Genomic DNA, 21,902 nt, shown 5'->3' with positions numbered 1-21,902 from the left:
ATTCACAATTAAAGGGGTCACATTCTCAAACAAAACTCAAGGTTACTGGTGATATCCTTATGTAAAACCATAATGCAGGAATCAAACAAATATCGGTCAACAAAAATGCATCAGTTCTGATGAAAAATCATAAGGTAAGTACATTAAAGTCTGTGCAACTAGACTGTAGACTTCCTCTCCTCATTACCAAGAAGCATGTCAACAAACCCCACTAGCTCTACTAACAAACCTTACTAGTTCTACGTCCGAATTTCATACAGCTGTGCTCATCTTTGTACCTTTTTATGTAACAGAAAATCCCACGTCCATTTTTTTTCTCTAGACAATGTGATATATTAATATTTAGTAGCAAAAATTTTTAAAAAATCTGCAGAAACACAAGACCTCTCATTATTTGAAACACAGTGTCAAGGCGAAAACATTTTTTAACAGAACTGTTTTCAAATTCCCTTGCACATAAAAATCTGTCAAAGGGTCATCCAAACATATGGAGCTTATATATAATACTCTGCAATTTATTGAAAATAAGATTTGCACATGTAGCCTTCAGGACTGGTCTTCACAATGGTAACAACAGTGAGGGTGGGACACAATACACACTTGCCAAATATCAGCCAGACTTACCTTTCCTGTAGCAGTTGAACCTGTGAAGGAGATTTTGGCCACAAGGGGATCGGTACAAAGCACTTCACCCACAGTAGGTGTTTTCTGCCTTGAGCATGGGGTGACATTATATACTCCTCCTGGAATTCCGGCTTGGTCAGCAAGCTGTGAAAGGGACAAAAAGCAATGTTTACAAAAGTAAACTAAAAGCTGTATTTGAATGACCCTTGTGTTGTGGATATGGCAATCACACCTTCTACTTAAAGACAGAAAAAGTAAACAAACTGAAATTGTATACATTCTTAATGAACAGCTGGAACATTAAACTCTGTATGTGAAAAAGTTTCACAATTGAGAGAAATGAAAAGCGCTTAATAAATATAGTTTTGCATTTGTCTCACTATGTCCGTTTTTTGGCTTACAGTTTATTCCTTTGTGATAGTCTTGCTTGGTTTACCGTTAGTCCAATTTTCTTGAGTTACGTGCGTTTAGTTTTTGGTATGGCATCTGAAGGAATAAACGACCAAAGTCTAACACAGAACAACAACGATGATATGAGTAACTTGACTGCGTTAGTAGCATTACTATCGCAATGAGTGGAAGACCTTATTATGAGGCTGGACTCAATACACGAAACACCTGTACGGAAAGTACAGTTGTTTACACTTACCATAAATGTAGATGTTCGAGTGTAATCACTGTTGCAGTCATTACATTTGGGTAATCCTGCTGGCAGGTTGCCCTCAGTCGGCATGAATTTCAAAGTCTTGGGTCCTGCGTTGGTTGCTGTCGCCCATTCCCTGATGTCAGATCGTCAGGGGTATAAAAGATGCATCCGACGCCATTTTCTTCAGTTTTTCTTGCCCCAGATGTCAGGTGCCCTCTAAAGGGTAGCCAAAATTATATATATATTTATATATAAAAACACATGCACCAATATAAACTTCACCTTCATCTAAAAGCAAATACACCACATAGGTTGTATAAATCAGAGAAGGAAAGATAAGTTCCAGCAGAAATAAGGGGGATGGTGGGTGGGTAACCTGGACTGCAACAGTGAATACACTCGAACATCTACATTTATGGTAAGTGTACACAACTGCACTATATTCTTCGTGTTTCACTTGTTGCAGTCATTACATTTGGGTAGAGTCCCAAAGCTATGGTTGGGAGGCTGGAGCTAAACAGCATTAGGAGTGGCTGAGGCCCTGCAGAACTGCAGTGGCAAAGCCTGCCCTGGATTTAGAGTAGAGTGGCAAGATGATAATGCTTTGTAAAAGTGTGCACTGAATTCCAAGTAGCAGTTTCTAAAAATGTCTTTGGTTGGCACTCCCCTGAGAGAGGCTGCTGAAGTGGTTGCAGCTCTGGTTGAATGTGGCCTAATGCCCTTAGGCACTGGCTTGCCATGCTGTAAATAGCAGAAATGAATGCAGTGGCCTATCCACTTTGAAATAGTCTGCTTGGAGATGGCCTTTCCTTGTGATCCTGCAGCATATGCCACTAGTAATTGCTCTGTCTTTCTGAAAACTTTAGTTCTGTCCAAATAGAATCTAAGCTGTCTGTGTATGTCCAAAGAATGCAGAATTCTCTCCCCTTTGTTCTGTGGATTTGGATAAAAAGTTGGCAAATTAATAGTTTGGTTAAGGGCCACACTGGGCACCATCTTAGGCATAAATGTTGGGTTTGTCCTCCGAGACCCTGTCTGGATAAAAGGCTCCACAGCCATGAGTGCCTGTAGCTCTGATACTCGTCTTGCAGAAGTTATTGCTAGGAGCAGAGCTGTTTTCCAAGATAAGAACTTTATATCAGCAGTAGCAGCTAGCTCAAAAGGAGGCAGGGTGAGTTTTTCCAAGACATAGTTGGGGTCCCATGCAGGTATTGGTGATCTCCTTGGAGGCCTTAAGTTTTTGGCTCCTCTGAGGTACTGCCTTAATAAAGGATAAGAAAAGTGGTGGCTCTGTACTGCAATGAGCTGAAATGGCAGAGGCATGAATTTTAATTGATGAAAGATAGGCCTTTGTCCAGCATCTCAGTTAAGTATTGCAAAATCTGAGGAATATTTGGTACAGCTGTATCAGTTCCTTGTGTCTGGTTCCAAGCACAAAATCTCTTCCATTTTCCAGCATGCGATTTTCTAGTACTAGGCCTTCTGACTTCCAAAATGACATCCATCACAGCTTTACTGAGAGGTGTGCTTTGTATGCCTACATTATCTGCCATGCTGCCAGGTTTAGAGTCCTGAGTTGGCTGTGCAGGATCTGATTGTTTTGTTGGGACAGTAGATAAGGTATTTGAGGTAAGGTCCAGGCTGGGCATTGAAACAAGTTCCTTAAGATCGGATACCAGTACTGGCGGGGCCAGTCTGGGGCAATTAGTATCATCTTTGGCTTCTCCTGTTTGACCTTTGGGAGTACCTTGGGGAGGAGAGGCAGTGGAGGAAAGGCATATACTGATAGGTTTTTCCAGCTGAAAGACAGGGGATCCACTTTCCATGCTTGTCTGTGATAAGTCCTTGTGCAGAATCTTTTTAGTTGGTAGTTGTGAGGGGAGGCAAATAGATCTATGTCCTGGCATCCCCATTTCATTGTTATCCTGCTGAAGACTTGTGGATCCAGCTGCCACTCGTGGGGATCCATGAGGTTTCTGCTTAGTTCGTCTGCCAGAGGGGGTCAGACTAGACTCTGAAAACACATCATCTACAATCTCTAACACAGGTAGAATGGCTAGAGGCCTATGTTGAGGTAGTAAAAGGAAGTCCCTGAGCCTCTTAAATTCTGAAAAATCTTGGCTCTCCCAGTGGAAGTGCTCCCTCATGGTATGTAAGGTTTCCCCAAAAGAATAGTCCTCAGGAGGAGAAGCTGAAGGAATAGATTCTTCAGCATCAGAATCCTCATAGGGGTGAAGAGAATATTCCTGATCAGAAGAGGAATCAGAAGAAATAGAAACCTGATCTGAAGATTCATAGTCTGTCTCTTGCCTAGGCCTCTTATCAGGAGGGGGATGGGAACCCCTGATCAAGGTAATCAAGTCTTTGGCCATTTTGAGCATCTGTTTTTTGGACATGGAGGCCTGTCCATGTGGCTCTTGTTTCTTTGTCTTTGAAGGTACTTTAGTCTTTGCCTTTGAAGCTGAAGTCAGTTTAATGTACAGATGTTTAGGTCTGAATACACCCTCAGAAGCCGGTGCCTGCTCAGTGGCTCTGGACCCATCTGAAGGAATAGTGTCCAAAGCACCAATACCTTGAGTTTCCAGCGGCATAGCCAACTCCACGTGGGAGTCAGTAGCGGCCTGTGACTCTGAAGTAGCGGGCGTCAGGGGCTGCGAAAGCACCTCACTGAGAACCGGCAAACCGGCGACTGGCTTGGGAGAAGCTTCGTTGTCGGTTTTGGGCCTCAGTTTATCTTCTTTTACCTTGCGTTTTTTGTTAACTCCGGTAGTCGGATAGCTATCCGACATTTCTGGATAATTAAACCTGCATCCAAAATAGTTTAATGCAAAATCATACCGACGCTTGAAAGTGCGTTGGTTAAATCTAGCACAAAACCGACAACCTGAAACGTTATGGTCAGGGCCTAGGCAAGGAATACAGTAAGAATGAAAGTCCTTATGAGGTATTTGCTTTCCACAAGAAATACAATTAACTTTTTCTGACATCGGTCTGGAGCAAGAAAAAAGTTTCCCCAATGGGTACTTAGCTTTAATGAAGACTTCGTATCTGAAATTCGAAACACGAAAATCTCAGGAGTTGGCCGACCGGCACTTGCGAACTGCTTCTGCTTCAGGCACCGTGCGGCAAGAAAGACTGAAGAAAATGGCGTCTTCTTCATCTTTTATATCCCTGATGACCTGACGTCAGGGAAGGGGCGACAGCAACCGACGCAGGCCCCAAGACTTTGGAATTCAGGCCGACTGAGGGCAACCTGCTAGCAGGATTGCCCAAATGTAATGACCAACAGTGAAACACAAATAACATCTACCGAGTGAACAATTATTTTAATATTAGCCAAGGAAGGTTAAGAAGTGCAGCGACTACCTTTGCTTCAGCTGTTTCATTGTCACCTAAGGACTGTAACCCAAGTACAAGTCTTGGAGGTTCTACAAACAATGTAGAAAGAACACATGACATAGCCCTTATTAGTGACAACAGAGCATCAGTAGGTACTGCAGCTCCCTCGGGGCTTATTGTTGTTTCTTCTATAAACAACTGGCTTAATGAACAAGTCACACTGGATCCTCCATCAAATAACACAATTGAAGGACATCTGGCTGGAGGGAGCTTAAACACAGCAACACAATTAAAGGACTTAGATGCTAAACTATTAAAATTCAAGAAACTCCAGTTAGAAATGGTATATTTCAAAGAATGTATGAAGGAAGGTATCGTCCCAAAAGGACTCCGCATTTGGCAGTATCCTACGGGCTTTGAAGTCGGTTCAGTGTTCCACCAAGACCTCCTTAAACTCTTTGACAAACACGGAATAGAATTGTTGCAGTTGATGTCAAAGCACTACAAGATTTAAGCCAGTAGTTTAGAAGCTGAAATCACGTACCTCGATCAAGTGGTTAAAACTAACACTGACTTTGAACGTTACCGATATGACTATGATAGAACCTTCAAAAGTATTGATCAGTATCTTAAGAAATTACGGGACATAAAAATTAAAAAGTTAGATAAGGATCGTAGAGATTATGGTAACGGTTTAGTCTACCTGAAACCACCTCCCTCCCAAACATGGAACTACATTGGCCAATTGGGTCACAGTATGACCAGTATGGGAGGGGTTGTAAGGAGTGAAAGAGACTTGACATCAACCAACATGGAAGAAGGGAACCAGTATGTCCGTATGCCAACACGCAGAAGTGAAAGGATTGCTGCAAATAATAGAAACCAACAAGTGACAATTTACGAACAAAACAGGGAAACAGCTTACAATGTTAAAGACCAAAGGGAAAAAAATAAAAATTTTCACAAGAGAACAGAATCACAATCCTCACCGAGAGCTGCAGCAGCAGAACAACAAGTGGAAACTGAGCAAATGCAGGAGGTAAAAAATTAGATGAACGTTGATTGTGTCCACAGTGTATAATTCTTCTCCTTTTTTAATTGAAAGTGAACTTGTCGAGTTATTAGCAAAGGGGTTTACCTTCATACCTGATGCACAAGCAGACTTAGCAAAGACATTAACAGACTTGAAAGTTTTTACCAGGAAATTGAATTTAAGCATACTGCTTGTAAACAATGAAATTGAAAAAAAGATGCTTCATATTGCCAGTACATTTAACCCTCCTTTAATCCCAATCTTGTTACTTTTTCAAAAAAAATATGTGAATTAGATATTGGGAACTGTATGGCAAACAAATGTACAATCAACTACCAATCATTAGCAGACCGGAGTTCCGCTGTGGCGACCCTTAACCGGGAAAAGCCGAAAGACACAACAACAAGTAGGGTAGAAAAATATTACTGAATGAAATATAGTGTCTTCCACTGAGAGTAATGAAACCAGATAAGGGGGGAGGGGTTGTTGTTATGAACATGGAGTTGTACAATAGGAAGATGAAATAAATACTTCAAAGTGAAACCTACCTTCATGTGTCTTGAAACAAAATAAATACAGCATATAGACAGATTAACTCTTATATTAATGAGATGTTTATTGAATCAAGAGTAAATGTTCATATGTATAATTATCTGAATATGCCTGCACCCAAGACACCAGTGCTGTTCAGTATCCCCAAGATCCACAAAGATGACACTGACCCACCAATGAGACCATTGGTGGATGCTAGAAACTCAATTACGTACTCCTGGGTGAAAATGGTGGATACAATCCTGAAGAGATGCATAAAAGGGAAACAAATATGTAAAGACTCATGGTCTTTTTTGAATAGCTTAAATGATTTAGAATATAAAGAGACATATAACTTCTTGACCACAGATGTCAAGGACCTGTACACATCGATTCCACATAGTGAGTGGACTGAATGGGTAATCTACATGTTGAGGAACAAAGGGGCACCCCCAAATGAAATCTCACTAGTGAAAGAGCTCCTTGACATTCTTAGTAACAACTATATTATTTTCGACAAGGAGTACTTCCTGTAAAAAATGGGTGTAGCAATGGGATCCCCATGTGGGACAAGTTTCTCAAACCTAGTGATGGCTTACTGGGAACAGGAGTTTATCAAAAAAACAAGACTATTATGGAAAGGATATATTTTTATACAAGATTTTTAGATGACATCTTTATAATAATTAAAGCAACAATGTTGCTGTTTGTCTTTCGGCTTTTTCCCGGTAAGGGGTCGCCACAGCGGAACTCCGGTCCGCTAATGATTGGCAGTAGATTTTTTTTATGAAATGCCGAGGTGCCAGCTCGATGCACAACCTTCAACGAAGGCACGCCCATTTACGCATGCATGTCTTTCGAACGCTACCCAACCACGGGGACAATAGAATGGCAAAAAACTTAGAGTAATTCAACCAAACTACTAGTTTTTTTGCAGTTTACATCTAACTTTAGTGAGGATACAATTACTTATTTAGACACTGAAATTAGGAAGGACAGGATAAAAAAAGTTATACAGCAAAAATCTTTAGAAAGGAAACCTACTCAAACGTATTCCGCCACTTTTCTAGCTGCCACCCCTTTCACCAGAAATGATCTGTGGTGAATGGGCAACTAGTTAGACCAGCTAGAATGGTGACTATGGAGGAAGATTTAGGACAGGAATGCGATAACCTAAGGAACATGGTCTTAAGGCGTGGGTACCTAGGTAGTCTAATCATGAATTATTAAGGGAGTGCAAAGTAAAAGGGAAAATGGGATGTACAAACCCATTCTCAATCAGGGAGCCACCACCACATTGAACATGGGCCTTAGTGTTGAAGTAAGTGAGAAAACCAATGAGAAGGTGATAAAGTTCCAACTTGTATCTAATTTTATTATGACATTTAGTTTGAAAGCGTAATTTAAGAACATAATACACAAAAATTGGGACCTTCTCAGGGGTAGTGCCATTTTCAGGTGACTTTAACAACTCCCCCCAAATCATATTTAAGAGAAATAGGAACTTAAAAAACTTATTAGAGAGTAATGGAAGACAACCGGTTAGATACCCAAGGATGACTACATGTAGCATGTGTAACTATTGTAGACACATAGGAAGTGGAGAAACATACACAATCAGTGGAAAGAGATACAGTATTAAGAAAAGGTTAACATGTAACTGTAAGATGGTGGTCTATGTTGCTCAGTGTCAACTGTGTCCAGTATTTTATGTGGGTAAAACGGACCGTAAATTGAAGGATAGAATATATGAGCACCTTTTACAGCATAAGAAAAAGTAAACTTGAAAACACATTAGCAAAACATGTCCATGAGTACCCTGAGCATATAGATCAAATAATTATAGACGAAAGAGGAGGTCCAAGTTCACTCATGTTGGAGCGAGTAGAGCTAATATGACAATTGAGATTAAATGCCGGACAATATCCGGGTATAAATGAAACAAGTTCGATTTTATGTATTTGGAAGTTAAAAAGTTTAAGCAGATAGGGCTGTGTAACTAGAATATACGGTCTTTGGAATAAACCTACGAGTAATCATAATTTATTTAACCAAGTAAGAGGGGTTGTATGTATTAATAGAGTTGTTTTAATAGATGTGCTTGCTTTTAGATAAATATTGTGTTATTTTAGGGTAAGGAATATTTGTTATCAGAAGGAATTTTTTAAACCTGGTCAGGAATGTGAGAGTTAAAAAAATGTGTGTTTGATGAAAACCTATGATTGGTACACCCTAAACACATGACAGCTGATGTAAGATTTTAAACAGCTGAAGCATTAAACTCTGTATCTGAAGAAGTTTCACTATTTTGAGAAAAGAAAAGTGCTCAATAAATATAGTTTTGCATTTGTGTCACTATCCGTTTTTTGGTTTACAGTTTACTCCTTTGTGACAGTCTTTTGTTTGGTTTACATTCTTACTGATGCCATAAAAAATTCATACAGACCCCACAAAGCAATTAGTAAATATTCTGAGAGTATCAAATATGAGAATATATTTCTGAAGCTCTCTCATCACATGTTACAAGCTGCCTTACCTGTTTTTCAACAGGCATCCCATTACTTTATTTTATACAACACAGAAGTAAAGCCACTGGGAGGAGGGCTGCATGGCTCTCACAATCTACTTACTTCCTGAACCACTAAACTGCAAATTCTACAATTAATTTATACACTACCTTTCCTGCATTTGTATAGAATCAACCTCCCAAACCACACCTCTGTAAATCAGTGAAGATGATGACCTGTCCTTTCTACTAGGCCAGTACATGTGTGTACATATGCACGTTTGTCTGGCAGACTGCCCAGTTACTCAGTGGGAATTTTCCCTGTTCTGGACACAGGAAGCATCCAAGAACACAAGTCCCATGTTGTAAATAAAGAAGAATGTCCTATGCAAAACAAAACCACAAGTGTATTTTCCTTTTTTTGATTTTTTTCTTCATCAGCCCACTGTATTCACATCTCCTAAACCAACATACAGCAGGAATACTGGGATGTAGGATTTCCAGTCTCAATCCTCACATCCTTGGACACTAGTGGGTGCACAACCAGTCTTCAATATCAAATGAAAAATAAATCCTTTCTAAATTTTTTTTTCTAAAATGGAGAAAACCACCCATCACTGTCCCCACCGCATCAAAAGCACTGAGGATATCAAACTTCCCTGCATGGATGCATTTTTGTAAACTGGCAAATTGCAAAACCACAATTAAAACTCATTTTAACAAGATAAAAATAAAACATTTTTAAAGCATTTTCCTGCAGTTAAAAAAATAGTCTGTCTTCTCTTGCATCTTCATCCAAACCCTCCACTGCAGAGAACTCCTCCCTCAAATATGTACAGTTTCAGAACTGCTTATTCCCTGAAGTAGAGAAAGAGGTCTGGATTTACCAGGAGCAAACTAAACTAAGGTAGGCAACAGATTAATAATTCAGTTATCTTTAAAATTACAGGGTTCAAACATTCTACACAACACACGCAGTTTTGCCTAACAACATTTACTACTTCAATAAAAGTTATTTTACTCAGTGAATGCAAAATTGTCTTTTAGGATAAAACTGCAAATCAGCAATGTCATAGATTATGTTTTTTTTTTTTTTTGGTAAAAAATATTTGTATCTGCAGGACTTAATTGCATGCATTGCACCTGGCAGTGCAGTCTTGTAGCTCTGCTAGTTTTTCCAACTCTGGTCACAAAGAGGAATGAAGTCGGTCTTCAGAGTAGAATAGAAATGTCACGGTTGATATTTTTAGATGGCAAGAATGTTTCTTGTTTCCTGTTTCAACCCCAAAACAGATTTTATGTTCAGTGTAGGAAACTGTTATCTAAGCAAAGTTTTAACACATTAGTACTTTTACTCATAAGATTATCTTATAAGGAGGGGATATATAAAATGTGACAAAATCACAAAAGTTAAATCTAGCTTTTGTAACTACTATAGTTTGTTTCAGTGTTTTGAATTTTTTTGTGTACAGTCAATTTGCAATAAATTGTTAATAATAATGTTTCTGAAGGTCAAATTATTTGACTGCAGAAAGGTTTTGGTGAGTCGCATTTTCCTTTTTGTGTGTAATCTTTAGAACAGAACAAAGCAGTCGGCACTGGCAATTATTATTTCTTTATTCTATAGCATTCCTGTGAAAAAGAGAAAAAGTTGCAGCATTCACTTTCAGTACTACAGTACAGTAAGCACATGCAACTCTGTCAGAAAGGAGGGTGCCCTGGCTACAGCCCCAGTGGGCAAAGTTCGAATGAGATTGGACCACTGAGAACCTGGCAGGATGGGGATGCCACTGAGCAGCTGCTGTCAGTGGACACATTCTGGGTAGAGGAGGACAGACCAGCCTCAGTGCAAAGGTAACACTTTCTGGACAAACAGGTACTGGCTTGCACTCAGGATGCAAGAGGTGTACCTGACCTGCTAAACAGTGTGGATGCATTTGACAGCACACACACACATCACTGGTATAACAAGGCTTGCTTCAGAAATCACCAGCTTCACCTTAAGAAGGAACAGGGTAGAGGGTATTTGGGAAAACAGCCCCACTAAGAATGGTGGGAACACTACAGCTCAAGTCTTTACTCCACTGGTATAAGATTCTTAATTAGTAACCTGGGAGCACAGACTCTAATCTGTTATGAGCTACCTTAACTATTCCTAACACAATCCAGGCTGAGAGCAAAGAAAGAAAATCAGAGGAACACAATATTGCTTATCTGCTGTAATGAACATGTACAGTTTATCTCAAACAGTGGCTAGAGAATTTAAAACGGATAACAACAAAGATGATCATGGTTAAGCACAGCAGTTTGATAATACTGGGGAAGAAAAGTCATCCAAAACAGAATTAATGGGCATGCTTGTAAAAATCTTTATTTATAGAAGCTGTAGAACAACTGTAACATCAAGGGCTTTGACCCATCCATTGTTCTTTCATCTTGTTTGACAGTATATGATCTAGCAAAAAAACTTCCTTTGATGCCAGATTTCAAATATGGTAACTTAACATCTCAACAAAATACTTAACATCTCAACAAAATACTTTAGTATTGAGGGCTGTGCAATGTCTCTACAGTCTGTGGTTTCAAAGTTACTAATGGAATTTGTAATAGTGACAAAGCTATAACAGCAAATATCACAAAGCAGATGACTGGCTGATATCAGTTTGTCAGCTAAAATTAGCTTAGCTCATGAAGACTGCAAAAACACACCACACTCTACCTAGGTGGACAACAGTGATGTGTCTTATGCCAATGAAGTCATCACTCACAAGTTAGGTGAATTCTCCCACCACTAGAAAGAGGCAGGGGATGCAGTTAGAATTGGTTTGGCAAGAAAACATCACAGAGCAGGCTGTATTTGTGTTGAAATGGCAAATGATGTTCATTCTGCTTGGAAGCAGAAATGTTAACAGATTGTTGAAGTACTTAAGGCAGTGACGTATGTGTGTGGGTGTCGGTCTGTCTTCTGTGTCTGTGTATGTACAGGGTTTGGGACTGTTTTGATCGCAAAAATATTTTTCTAATTCAGCATTTAATAAAGGAAAAATACCAAGCTCCAGATTAGTTGTTGTTGATTGTCTTTCGGCTTTTCCTGGTTAGGGGTTGCCACAGCAGAACTCCGGTCCGCTAATTATTGGCAGCTGTTTTTTTTTTTGGTGTCGAGTTGCCAGCCCGACACCCAACTTTCAACGAAGGCACGCCCATTCAACACATGTCTTTCCAACGCCCACTCGACTGTGGGGAGGACATGCAGACTCCACACAGAAGGCACTCCCAGCCCAAGCCGAGAATCGAATGGGAGAACCTCTTGCTGTCAGGCAACAACGCTACCACTGCACCACCGTGGAAGTCACCAAGCTCCAGATTAGTGAAAAAGTACAGTTTTGTACCTACCATAAATGTAGATGTTCGAGGATCCACATTGCTGCAGTCATAACCTGTGGGTAGTCCGCTGTCCTCGGTCGGCCCGAATACCAAAGAGTTAGGCTGGCGTCGGTCATGGTCGCCCGGAGCTGACGTCAGTACGTAGTAGTACTTAATCGCATGACCAACGCCATATCCTCAGTCTTTCTTGCCCCAGATGTCAGAAGGCCTTAAAAAGGAAAGGCCAGAGCCAAAATAGTAAATACCCAACAACCACAAGGGAGAATATAACAATAATCCCAAAGGAACAACAGCAACCCCAAACTATAGAGGGGAAGGAGGGAGGGAAAATAGGACTGCAGGAATGTGGATCCTCGAACATCTACATTTATGGTAGGTACAAAACTGTACTATGTTCTTCGTCTCACATTGCTGCAGTCATAACCTGTGGGTAGAATCCCAAAGCAAAGGAAAAGGGAGGCTGGCAAACTAAAAAGCATTAGGAGCTGCTAACATGCCCTGTAAAACTGCAGTGGCAAACCCAGCCCTAGACTTGGAATAAAGAGGGAGATGGTAATGCTTAGTAAAAGTGTGAACTGAACTCCAAGTAGCTGCCTCTAAAATATCCTTAGTAGCTACCCCCCTCAAAAAGGCAGTAGATGTGGCAGTAGCCCTAGTGGAATGAGGTCTGATCCCAGCGGGAACATTCTTCCCATGATGAGAATAACAAAAAGCAATACATTGACCAATCCACTTAGAAATAGTCTGCTTTGACACAGCTTTCCCTTGTGAACCCAAAGCAAAGGAAACAAATAACTGTTGAGTCTGTCTGAACTCTTTAGTTCTGCTCAAATAATAACGTAGCTGCCTGTGGATATCCAAAGAATGCAAGACTTTTTCCCCCTTATTTTGGGGATCAGCATAAAAAGTAGGCAAATGAATAGACTGGTTCAAGGCCACATTAGAAATCACTTTTGGCATAAAAGTAGGGTTAGTACGTAAAGAAACTCTATCCTTATGGAAAATCAGAAAGGGTTCAACTGCCATGAGTGCCTGCAATTCAGATACCCTCCTAGCAGAAGTAATGGCCAACAAAAAAGCAGTCTTCCAAGACAAAAACTTCAATTCAGACGTAGCTGCAGGTTCAAAAGGAGGCAAAGTAAGCTTCTCCAACACAAAATTGAGATCCCAGGAAGGAGTAGGAGCTCTACGTGGGGGTCTTATATTTTGCCCTCTAAGAAATTGCTTAAACAAAGGGTGAGAAAATAAAGGAGGGTCACAATCATAGTGAGCAGAAATGGCTGCAGCATGAACCTTCACAGAGGAAAAAGACAAACCTTTGTCTAGTAATTCAGTAAGGTACTGTAGTGTAAAACTCAAATTAGGCCCCGAGACATCAAAGCCCTTTGCTGTGCTCCAAAGAAAAAATCTCCTCCATTTATCAGCATAAACTTTCCTAGTGCTGGGCCGCCTGGCTTCCAAAATGACATCTAAAACCTGTTGAGGAAGCTGAGACCCCAAAGGCTCTAAAACAGAATACGCCAGGCTGTTAGATGCAGGGACTGCACCCTGACATTGAGCAAATGATTGCTTGACTGGGACAACAAGTGAGGAAGCTGTGGCAAAGGCCAAGGAGGCTCCTGAATTAAACTCCTCAGCAGAGGATACCAGTGCTGACGTGGCCAATCTGGTGCTATTAGAATCATGCAAGGCTTGTCCCGCCTGACTTTCAAGAGTACCTTGGGAAGGAGAGGCAGAGGAGGGAAAGCATAGATGTGAAGGTTGTTCCAACTGAAAGATAGAGCATCCACTTTCCAAGCTTTTGGGTGAAACATCTTTGTGCAAAATTTTGGTAGTTGGAAATTTAGTGGAGAAGCGAACAGATCTATGTCTGGAGTTCCCCAAGCCACTGTCAACTGTTGAAATACCTGAGGATCCAATTTCCACTCGTGGGGGTCCACAATTTGTCTGCTCAATACATCTGCTAGGGAGTTCTGTGCTCCTGGCAGAAACCGTGCTTGAAGAGTGATGTGAAAACTCAGAGCAGTCTCCCACAATATCATTGCTTGTCTGCAAAGAGGGTAAGAATGGGTTCCCCCCTGCTTATTGATGTACCACATGACTGTTGTGTTGTCTGTTTGAATCAACACCTGTCCTGGTTGAAGTAGGCCCTTGAAGGCCATCAGGGCAAATTGGACTGCTAACATCTCCTTCATGTTGATATGCAAATGTTGTAGTCTGGGAGGCCACGTGTCTTGAACCCATTTCCCATTGAAGTGTGCTCCCCAAGCCAAGTCCGAGGCATCCGTCGTTATGATCTGACTCGCCTCTGGTCGGGTCACAGAGAGTCCCTTGTTTAGGTGACATTCCTGCGCCCACCACAAGAATTCCTTCTGGATGCAAGGTATTATCCGAATGACAGTGTCCAAATCGTGGCAGTGTTGAGTCCATACACTTTTGAGATACCACTGTAGCTTCCTCATATGCAGTTTGGCATTGGGAAGTACTAGAATGCAAGATGCCATGAACCCCAAGGCTTGAAGGACTGTCCTTGCAGTCAGCCTGGACAGTACTGATAATTGCTGGAAGTATAGGTGAAGAGTTCTTTGTTTGTCCGGGGTCAGAAAAGCCATCTGAGAAGCTGTATTCAGTCTCACACCCAGAAAGCACATGTCCTGAGAGGGTACTAGACTGGACTTTATTTCGTTCACAGAATACCCTAGGCACCTTAAAACTGCCATTACATACTGTAGATGTTGAAGTAACTTGTCTTTGTCTTGAGCAAGAATCAGGCAATCGTCCAGATAAGGATAAATTTGTATTCCCCTCTGTCTGAAGAAAGCTATTACAGGAGCCAGAACTTTTGTGAACACTCTGGGTGCAGTAGATAAACCAAAGGGCAATGCAGAGAACTGATAATGAGAAGTACCAGCCCGAAATCGCAGGAATCTCCTGCAGCTGGGCCTGATAGGAATGTGAAAATAGGCTTCTTTGAGATCCAGGGTTACCATCCAGTGATCTTTGCCTAGCATAGGCAGAAGTTGTTGTAATGTTAACATCTTGAACTTTGGAATGTCTAGGTAGGTATTGAGAATGGACAAATCCAGAATTGGCCTCCAAGTGTTTCCTTTCTTTGGCACTAGGAATAGACGGGAATAAAACCCTAGGCCTACTTCTGACGGAGGTACCACCTGGATTGCTCCCATTCGTAAAAGCAAAGAAATTTGTTCCTGAGCCTCCAGCCTTTGCTGAGGAGGCACATCCGGCATGCCTTTGAAAGGAGGAAAAGTGTGAAAATAAAACTTGTAACCTTGATCTATTATTTCCAACACCCATTTGTCCTGGGTGACCAAATGCCAGTTTTGTTTGAAAAGTGCCAACTTTCCTCCTAGAGGAGCTGCCAGAAAAGAAGGATCTGGCAGCTGAAGATACAGGTCATTGGGTCTGTTTACGAAAAGGCTGACCCCTGCCCTCACCAGAAGACTGTGCAGGAGAACTCCAAGTCCTAGGTCTAAAGAACACTGAGCTTGAGCCCTGCCTCTACCACGTCTAGACCTGCCCTTAGACTGAAAATCCGAAGAAGGGTAGGACCATCCTCTAGCAGGCCAATTCCTGCTAAACTTAGGGGGCTGCACTTGCAAAAAATCCTTAACCGTCTGCATAGACTTAGCTTTATCTTCCATCTTTTTCAAAACTGACTCCACAGGAGAACCAAAAAGAACTTCAGATTGAAGAGGAGCATCCAAAATCCGAGCTTTAACATGTTCTGACAAATTTTGATCCTTAAGCCAGGCATGTCTACGAATAACTGAACCAGTAGCAGCCACCCTGGATGAAGCCGGAAGAGAATCGAAGCCACACTGCAAGGAATGTTTACCAACTTGATCTGAAGCATGAACCAACTCCTGCAATTCCTTACACTCTATACCCTCAGATAAAGCATCCACCTTAAATTTCAATTGGCCTAACAAAAAGTTCTGATACTTCAGCATATGAAACTGGCAATTTAAAGCCCTCATAGCTAACGTAGAAGAGGTGTACACTTTTTTCCCCCACCTATCCAACGCTCTAGAATCTTTATCCAAAGGAACTGGATTCTTAACCACAGAAGCCCTGACACCCTTAGGCCCTTGAATAATAGTTTCCGGGTCAGCTCTAGGACTCTTGTACAAATATTTATGTGCCTCTGGAACTCTGTAATACCTGTCTGGCTTGACAGGGGCAGGGGGTAAAGAATCAGGATTAAGTGAAGCTTCAGAAAAAACATCCTGAACAACATCTAAGACAGGGGGAATAGCCAAAGGCCTATGTTGTGGCAAAAACAAAAATTCCCTAAGCCTTTTTCGAGAATCTGAAAAATCCTGACCTTCCCACTTGAAATGTTCCCTCATGGAATGTAAAGTTTCAGAAAAGGAAAAATCCTCTGGAGGAGAAGCAGGAGGACAGGAATCCTCTGCATCCGAATCTGAATAGGGAGGGAAATCCTGAATATCTTCAGCTGAGGACTCAGAGTAGTCTGAAGAATGCTCCATTCCCTCTAAATCTGTCTCCACCCTAGGCCTCTTCACTGGGGGGGGGGCATAGAACCCCTGATCAAAGTAATCAAATCCTCTGCCATTTTCAACATATGTTATTTAGGAACAGAAGCTGAAGAACTAGGGCTATGGCCAGTACCAGTAAGACCAGGTTTAGCCTTAGCATGGCCTTTAGCCACTGAGGTAGAAGGCCTAATAACCTTTTGTAAGGATGGAACTACAGATACCTGAGAAGCACCCTCGGCCTGGCCTAACTCCTGAGAGGCCAACTCCTGCAAAAGTAAAGGTTCCCCCTGGGATTCAGCCGAGACCTCGGCTGGATCCACAGATTCAACCGTAGGTTCCATAGAACCGGCGTCCGCAATGGACGACTCATCCGGTTTAGACCTTAAAGATTTATCTTTTCGCTTTTTAGCGGTAGCGGGCGTCGGAGGCCTGGCACAGTCTAATCTTCGTTTAATGGTGCGCTTATTAAATCTAGCGCAAAAGCGACACCCGACTACGTCGTGTTCAGGCCCCAAGCAAGGAATACAGAGAGAATGATAGTCCCTATGAGGTATCTGTTTCCCACAAGAAATACAATTATTAACTTTTTCTGACATCCGGATCAACTGAGGCAAGAAAAGACAAAAATTTTCCCCAACGGGGTACTTAGCCCAACTTGGTCTTCGGTCTGAAACTCGATAATTGAAAATTTCAGAACGCCGAACGGCACTTGCAAACGCTGCTTCTGCTTCGGACCACGCGGCAAGAAAGACTGAGGATATGGCGTCGGTCATGCGATTAAGTACTACTACGTACTGACGTCAGCTCCGGGCGACCATGAGCGACGCCAGCCTAACTCTTTGGTATTCGGGCCGACCGAGGACAGCGGACTACCCACAGGTTATGACTGCAGCAATGTGAGACGAAGAACATCTAAATTTAAATGTACCTGTTTAGAAGAGCCTCACAGGCCCACACATTACAACAGGTACTTGCTACTCTATTACAGACTTGTTAATTCGGTTAAAAAATGCCGTCTTAAGCATCACTGCTGAGCCCAATGTAACATTACCTGCTTACAAATTGTCACCTTCATTCTGTCTTCTGCAGCTGCAGTGAACAAAGATGGAAGATGAACACTGCAGTGAAGAAAACAAAGGAAAACACTTTTCCCAAACTGATTTAATAATATTACTGCTAAATAAAAATGCTGGAAAGGTAAAGCTATAATGAACAAAGCACAGAAATCACTGGCACAGGATCACATGCAAGAGTAACACTTATGTAAGAACTATGACACTAGTATCAGTTAATAGCACAGACAATGCCAAGATGCAATACTGGAGAACATTTCTGGCATCTTGCTTCCTAACATTTGGTCATTTAGGATAAAAATTATTAAAAAATAACTTGGATACATTAATAAGGATAAGACAATTTCTGTGGTATACAGGTTTCAAAACTTTTATTATTTATCTTATTTATTTTTGCTGAATTATCATAAGAAAACATACCAGTCTTTTTATTGTATACTTTGGGGAAAACTCTATCAATAAATGTTGCTTCTTTTAAATTATTTTCTTTTTAGGCCCTGATTTGCTGGTGTCAGAGCTATTAAGAATGGAAAAAGCAATCTGATTGATGGCTACCAGGGTTTGATGTTCTGTTTCTAAAGTTAAGATACAGTACGAAGGAAAGGCATGTCAGGAAAAAAAAAACAAAAATATTCTTTGTACACCAGTAATGAATCTGAGCTAAACAAAAGCAAGTGAAAATCTTGTTGGCAATCCCTTTTCTTGTATAATTGCTCATAAACAAGTTCTCCAATATAAACAATTCAATTCACCATATTGAAAAGGCAGTAACTAGATCATAACATTTATTAAATGAACTCTATTTTGTGTGAAGTTAATTTCTGGAAGTCTTTTCAAGCAGGTGTTACTGGTAGGGTGTCATGGCTACATGCCTGGACCCTGTATTAAAGTGCTTTAAATTTAACTGGAACATGGCTAACTCAAGCAGGCAACCAGTGCACTGAGAAAATGAATACAGCAGAAATGTGCATTAGTAGCAAATAAATGAAAGATAATTCATTGCAGAGGGACAAATGTCCTGTGATTTCCTGAATATCACTACGGGTGTATGAGAAAAACAAAAACAAGAATAGGAGTGTAGTATGTGTAGTGAATGGATACAATAATATTATGTAATAATATTCCTAACTGTTTTTGGAGCTTCTGTTCTTATACTGCAACGGACTTCCCATTTGTTTTTAACTAATTTGTAATCTTATGTTTTAACTAGAATTTTTGGGGCTTTCCTCCTTGGTGAAAAAAGGTACGTTACACCAAGTCAGACTTTTCCAATAACTAAATGCCAATAAATAAATATTTGATGAATGAAAACTAACTGTACATAAACTTTAACAGCAATAACATGTTTAACATTCCTATACTGTTGACCCCATAAGATTGTGAATCTGCTTGCTATCCCTCATTCCCATGCAGCAAATTTTTACCACCGCTCACCATGAATGGATAAACTGGGAACTGTGGCCTCTGGCAAAGGGGAAAGAGTGCATTTGGCCCTAGTCTGACTTGCTTTCAAGACTCCTATTTGAAAGATAGGAAGGCAAAGATCTGGATAAAGTCTAAAACTGCCTCTTTTAAAAGAGGAACACATCGTAAGGAGACGTGACTTTCAGAGCTGACAGTAACCCTAAGTGAATGAAGCCAAGACAAACTAGTGCCATTACCAGGAATTCTTCAGTGGAAACCATCAACAAACCCTTGCATAGGGAGGAAAATTTCAGAAGGATGCATCATGGTAACTACTTTGGGAGCAGTGGAAGGGCCAGACAGATGTAATCTGTACTGACAGTGTTTACTCTGAGGAAAAAGCATGAACCTCCTGTGCAGTTTCTAGACACTGGTTTGGTAACAAGCATCCATCTTGCCTACAACTGGCAACACTTCATATAAATCTGACGGTAAAAATTGCATAAACCCATCACTGGACTGGAACTTCCAACTTCCTGTAGACTAGAAACAAACTGTAGTAAAAGCCCATTCCCTACTTCTTTGACATGTCAGACTCCAAACCAGTTACAAGTGGTGTCCCACAAGGGTCAGTCCTGGGGACCTCTCTTGTTCGGTATATATTTCTCGAAGGTACAGGCCAACACGGAAGGACTGTGGCTGACCAAGTTCGCAAATGACTGCAAACTGGGGGCCATAATCGACTCTCCAGCCGACACAAGCATCCTCCAAAAGGGCCTCATAGAAACAGACAACTGGTGCCAGAGCCATGGCCTCAAGCTAAATGCCAAAAAGTGTATAGTCATCCCCTTTGGCAAAAACAAAGTGCCCACAAATTACCACATAGGTGGCAATCCATTAAGTACAGAAGAAGGAATCAGGGACCTGGGGACCCAAGTTGATAGCAATCTCTCATTTGACAACTACGTGGCCAAAGTGGTTAGAAAAACATTTTATATAGCCCACCTAATCATGAAGGGATTCACAGATTCACATCTAGATCAGGGGAGGTCATCGTGCCTCTTTACTCATCCCTCATCAGGCCCATAATTGAGTACAATGCCCCTTTTGGGATGTACCTTACCAGACACCTGCAGCAACTGGAAAGACCCCAAAAGTACCTCACCAAGAGGATCAAAAGCCTCAAACAGATGCCATATGCTGCCCGGTTAAAGAAACTCCAGCTCTACTTAGTGGCATACTGCCTGTTCAGAGGCGATCTGTGCCTGATGTATAAAGCCATGTCCAACCCGGAATTAATGGACATGCTGCACCTCAGAAAATCCAAATCCCATCGAAGCCACGCTTCGAGAGACTTGAACCTCAGCACTGAAATAAATAGGACATGCTGGAGGGACAGATTCATAACCCAGAGGCTCCCTTCACTCTGGAATAAAATCCCAGTCCAGGTTAGGCAGAGTCCCTCATTGACTCTCTTCAAGAGGAATCTTGATGAGTGGATGGGAGATCGTAGGTTTACCCCGGGTATCACTTCTGTGTCACTGTTAGACAGAGGCACAGTATACTAACCTCGAAAAAGGGCATAGCAAAATAAATTTAAAATGGGTGGCGAAAGCCAAACACATTCTGGCTAGGCTTATAAATGCCCTAGGGCAGATAGCCTAGTATGAACCTATGACAGACTTCACTGCAATGCTTCAGTATGCCTCCCACATTTTATGACTGACAGGATTTGCCATTTATTACAGTTCTTCTTAGGTAGATACTTGGAATGGTCAATGCACTATTCTATAAATGGTATAGTAGTGTTCTAGAAGAACTATTTTATCAATGCATACACTTGTGATGGTCAGGAGAACAGAACTTAATCAATCATGGTCAAAAATAATATTTTCAGAAGTGGAGGCCAGTGTGGAAACCTCCATTTAAAAGTTGTGCATTTATAAGTGTTTATCGCTTCCTGCAAAACACTACAGAAAAGTACATTTTTAAGATTTATAATCGTAAATTGGATGTCTGGACTTACCTCTGCTAGTGCAAGGGCTGACAAAGGAGTGTCTTCAGCTGGTTTTACTACGACAGTACAGCCAGCTGCCAGGGCTGCCCCAACCTTCCTTGTGATCATTGCACTGGGAAAATTCCACTTTCAACAGAGAAAAATAGAAAAACATGACAAAATGACAGTTGACAGCCTAGACAAATGTCTCTACAATTTTATATTTTAGCTTCTTTTTTGAGGACATTTAATTTTTTGCTAAAGTGCTGTTACTTGAGACAGTTAAGATGTGACACAGGGACATCAATGATTGTACTTAAGAAAAGAAACAAGTGCATACATCTGATAATGAAAATTATAAATGATTAAAGGGTTCCTTTGTTAGAAAACTATCATATTTTAGCACTCGGTAAACCTTTACAATATCATGATATCCAGACAAACACAAATCTCATTAAAAAAAAAAATAAACTGGTATACACAAATAAAGTTTGAGGTGCTGAACCTACTTAATAAAGTCATCCATTTCAACAAAAATACTGCTGGTACAAAGGGTTGACTACAAAGCTACAAAAAGTACAGTTGTGTACCTACCATAAATGTAGATGTTCAAGTGTATTTACTGTTGCAGTCATTACTCTTGGGTTATCCTGCTGGCAGACTACCCGCAGTCAGCCAGAATTCCAAAGTCTAGGTCCGGCGTCGGTTGCTGCCGCCTCTTCCCTGACGTCAGTGCGCCAGGGGTATAAAAGATTCAGTTTACGCCATTTTCTTCAGTTTTTATTGCCCCAGATGTCAGGTGCCCCAAATAGGTAGGCTGAAAAATATAGCAATAAGAAATGCATG

General features: G+C 41.1%; 1 protein-coding gene across 1 annotated transcript in view; it reads right to left on the bottom strand.

Annotated features, from left to right (window-relative positions):
- Positions 1–21,902, bottom strand: part of ALDH5A1 (aldehyde dehydrogenase 5 family member A1) — a 536,325-nt gene that overhangs the window by 307,368 nt on the left and 207,055 nt on the right. The window contains exons 4-5 of the mRNA XM_044065747.1: positions 21,087–21,203; positions 625–768 (exon numbers count right to left, since the gene is read on the bottom strand). Coding sequence (XP_043921682.1) covers positions 625–768; positions 21,087–21,203 — 261 coding nt within the window. The remainder of the gene's footprint in view (positions 1–624; positions 769–21,086; positions 21,204–21,902) is intronic.

This window comes from Protopterus annectens, chromosome 3.part0, assembly GCF_019279795.1.
Source record: "Protopterus annectens isolate FY-2018-M chromosome 3.part0, PAN1.0, whole genome shotgun sequence".
NCBI lineage: Eukaryota > Metazoa > Chordata > Ceratodontiformes > Protopteridae > Protopterus > Protopterus annectens.
The sequence above is the reverse complement of the archived record's forward strand: the minus strand, read 5'-3'. Positions and strand labels throughout refer to the sequence as shown.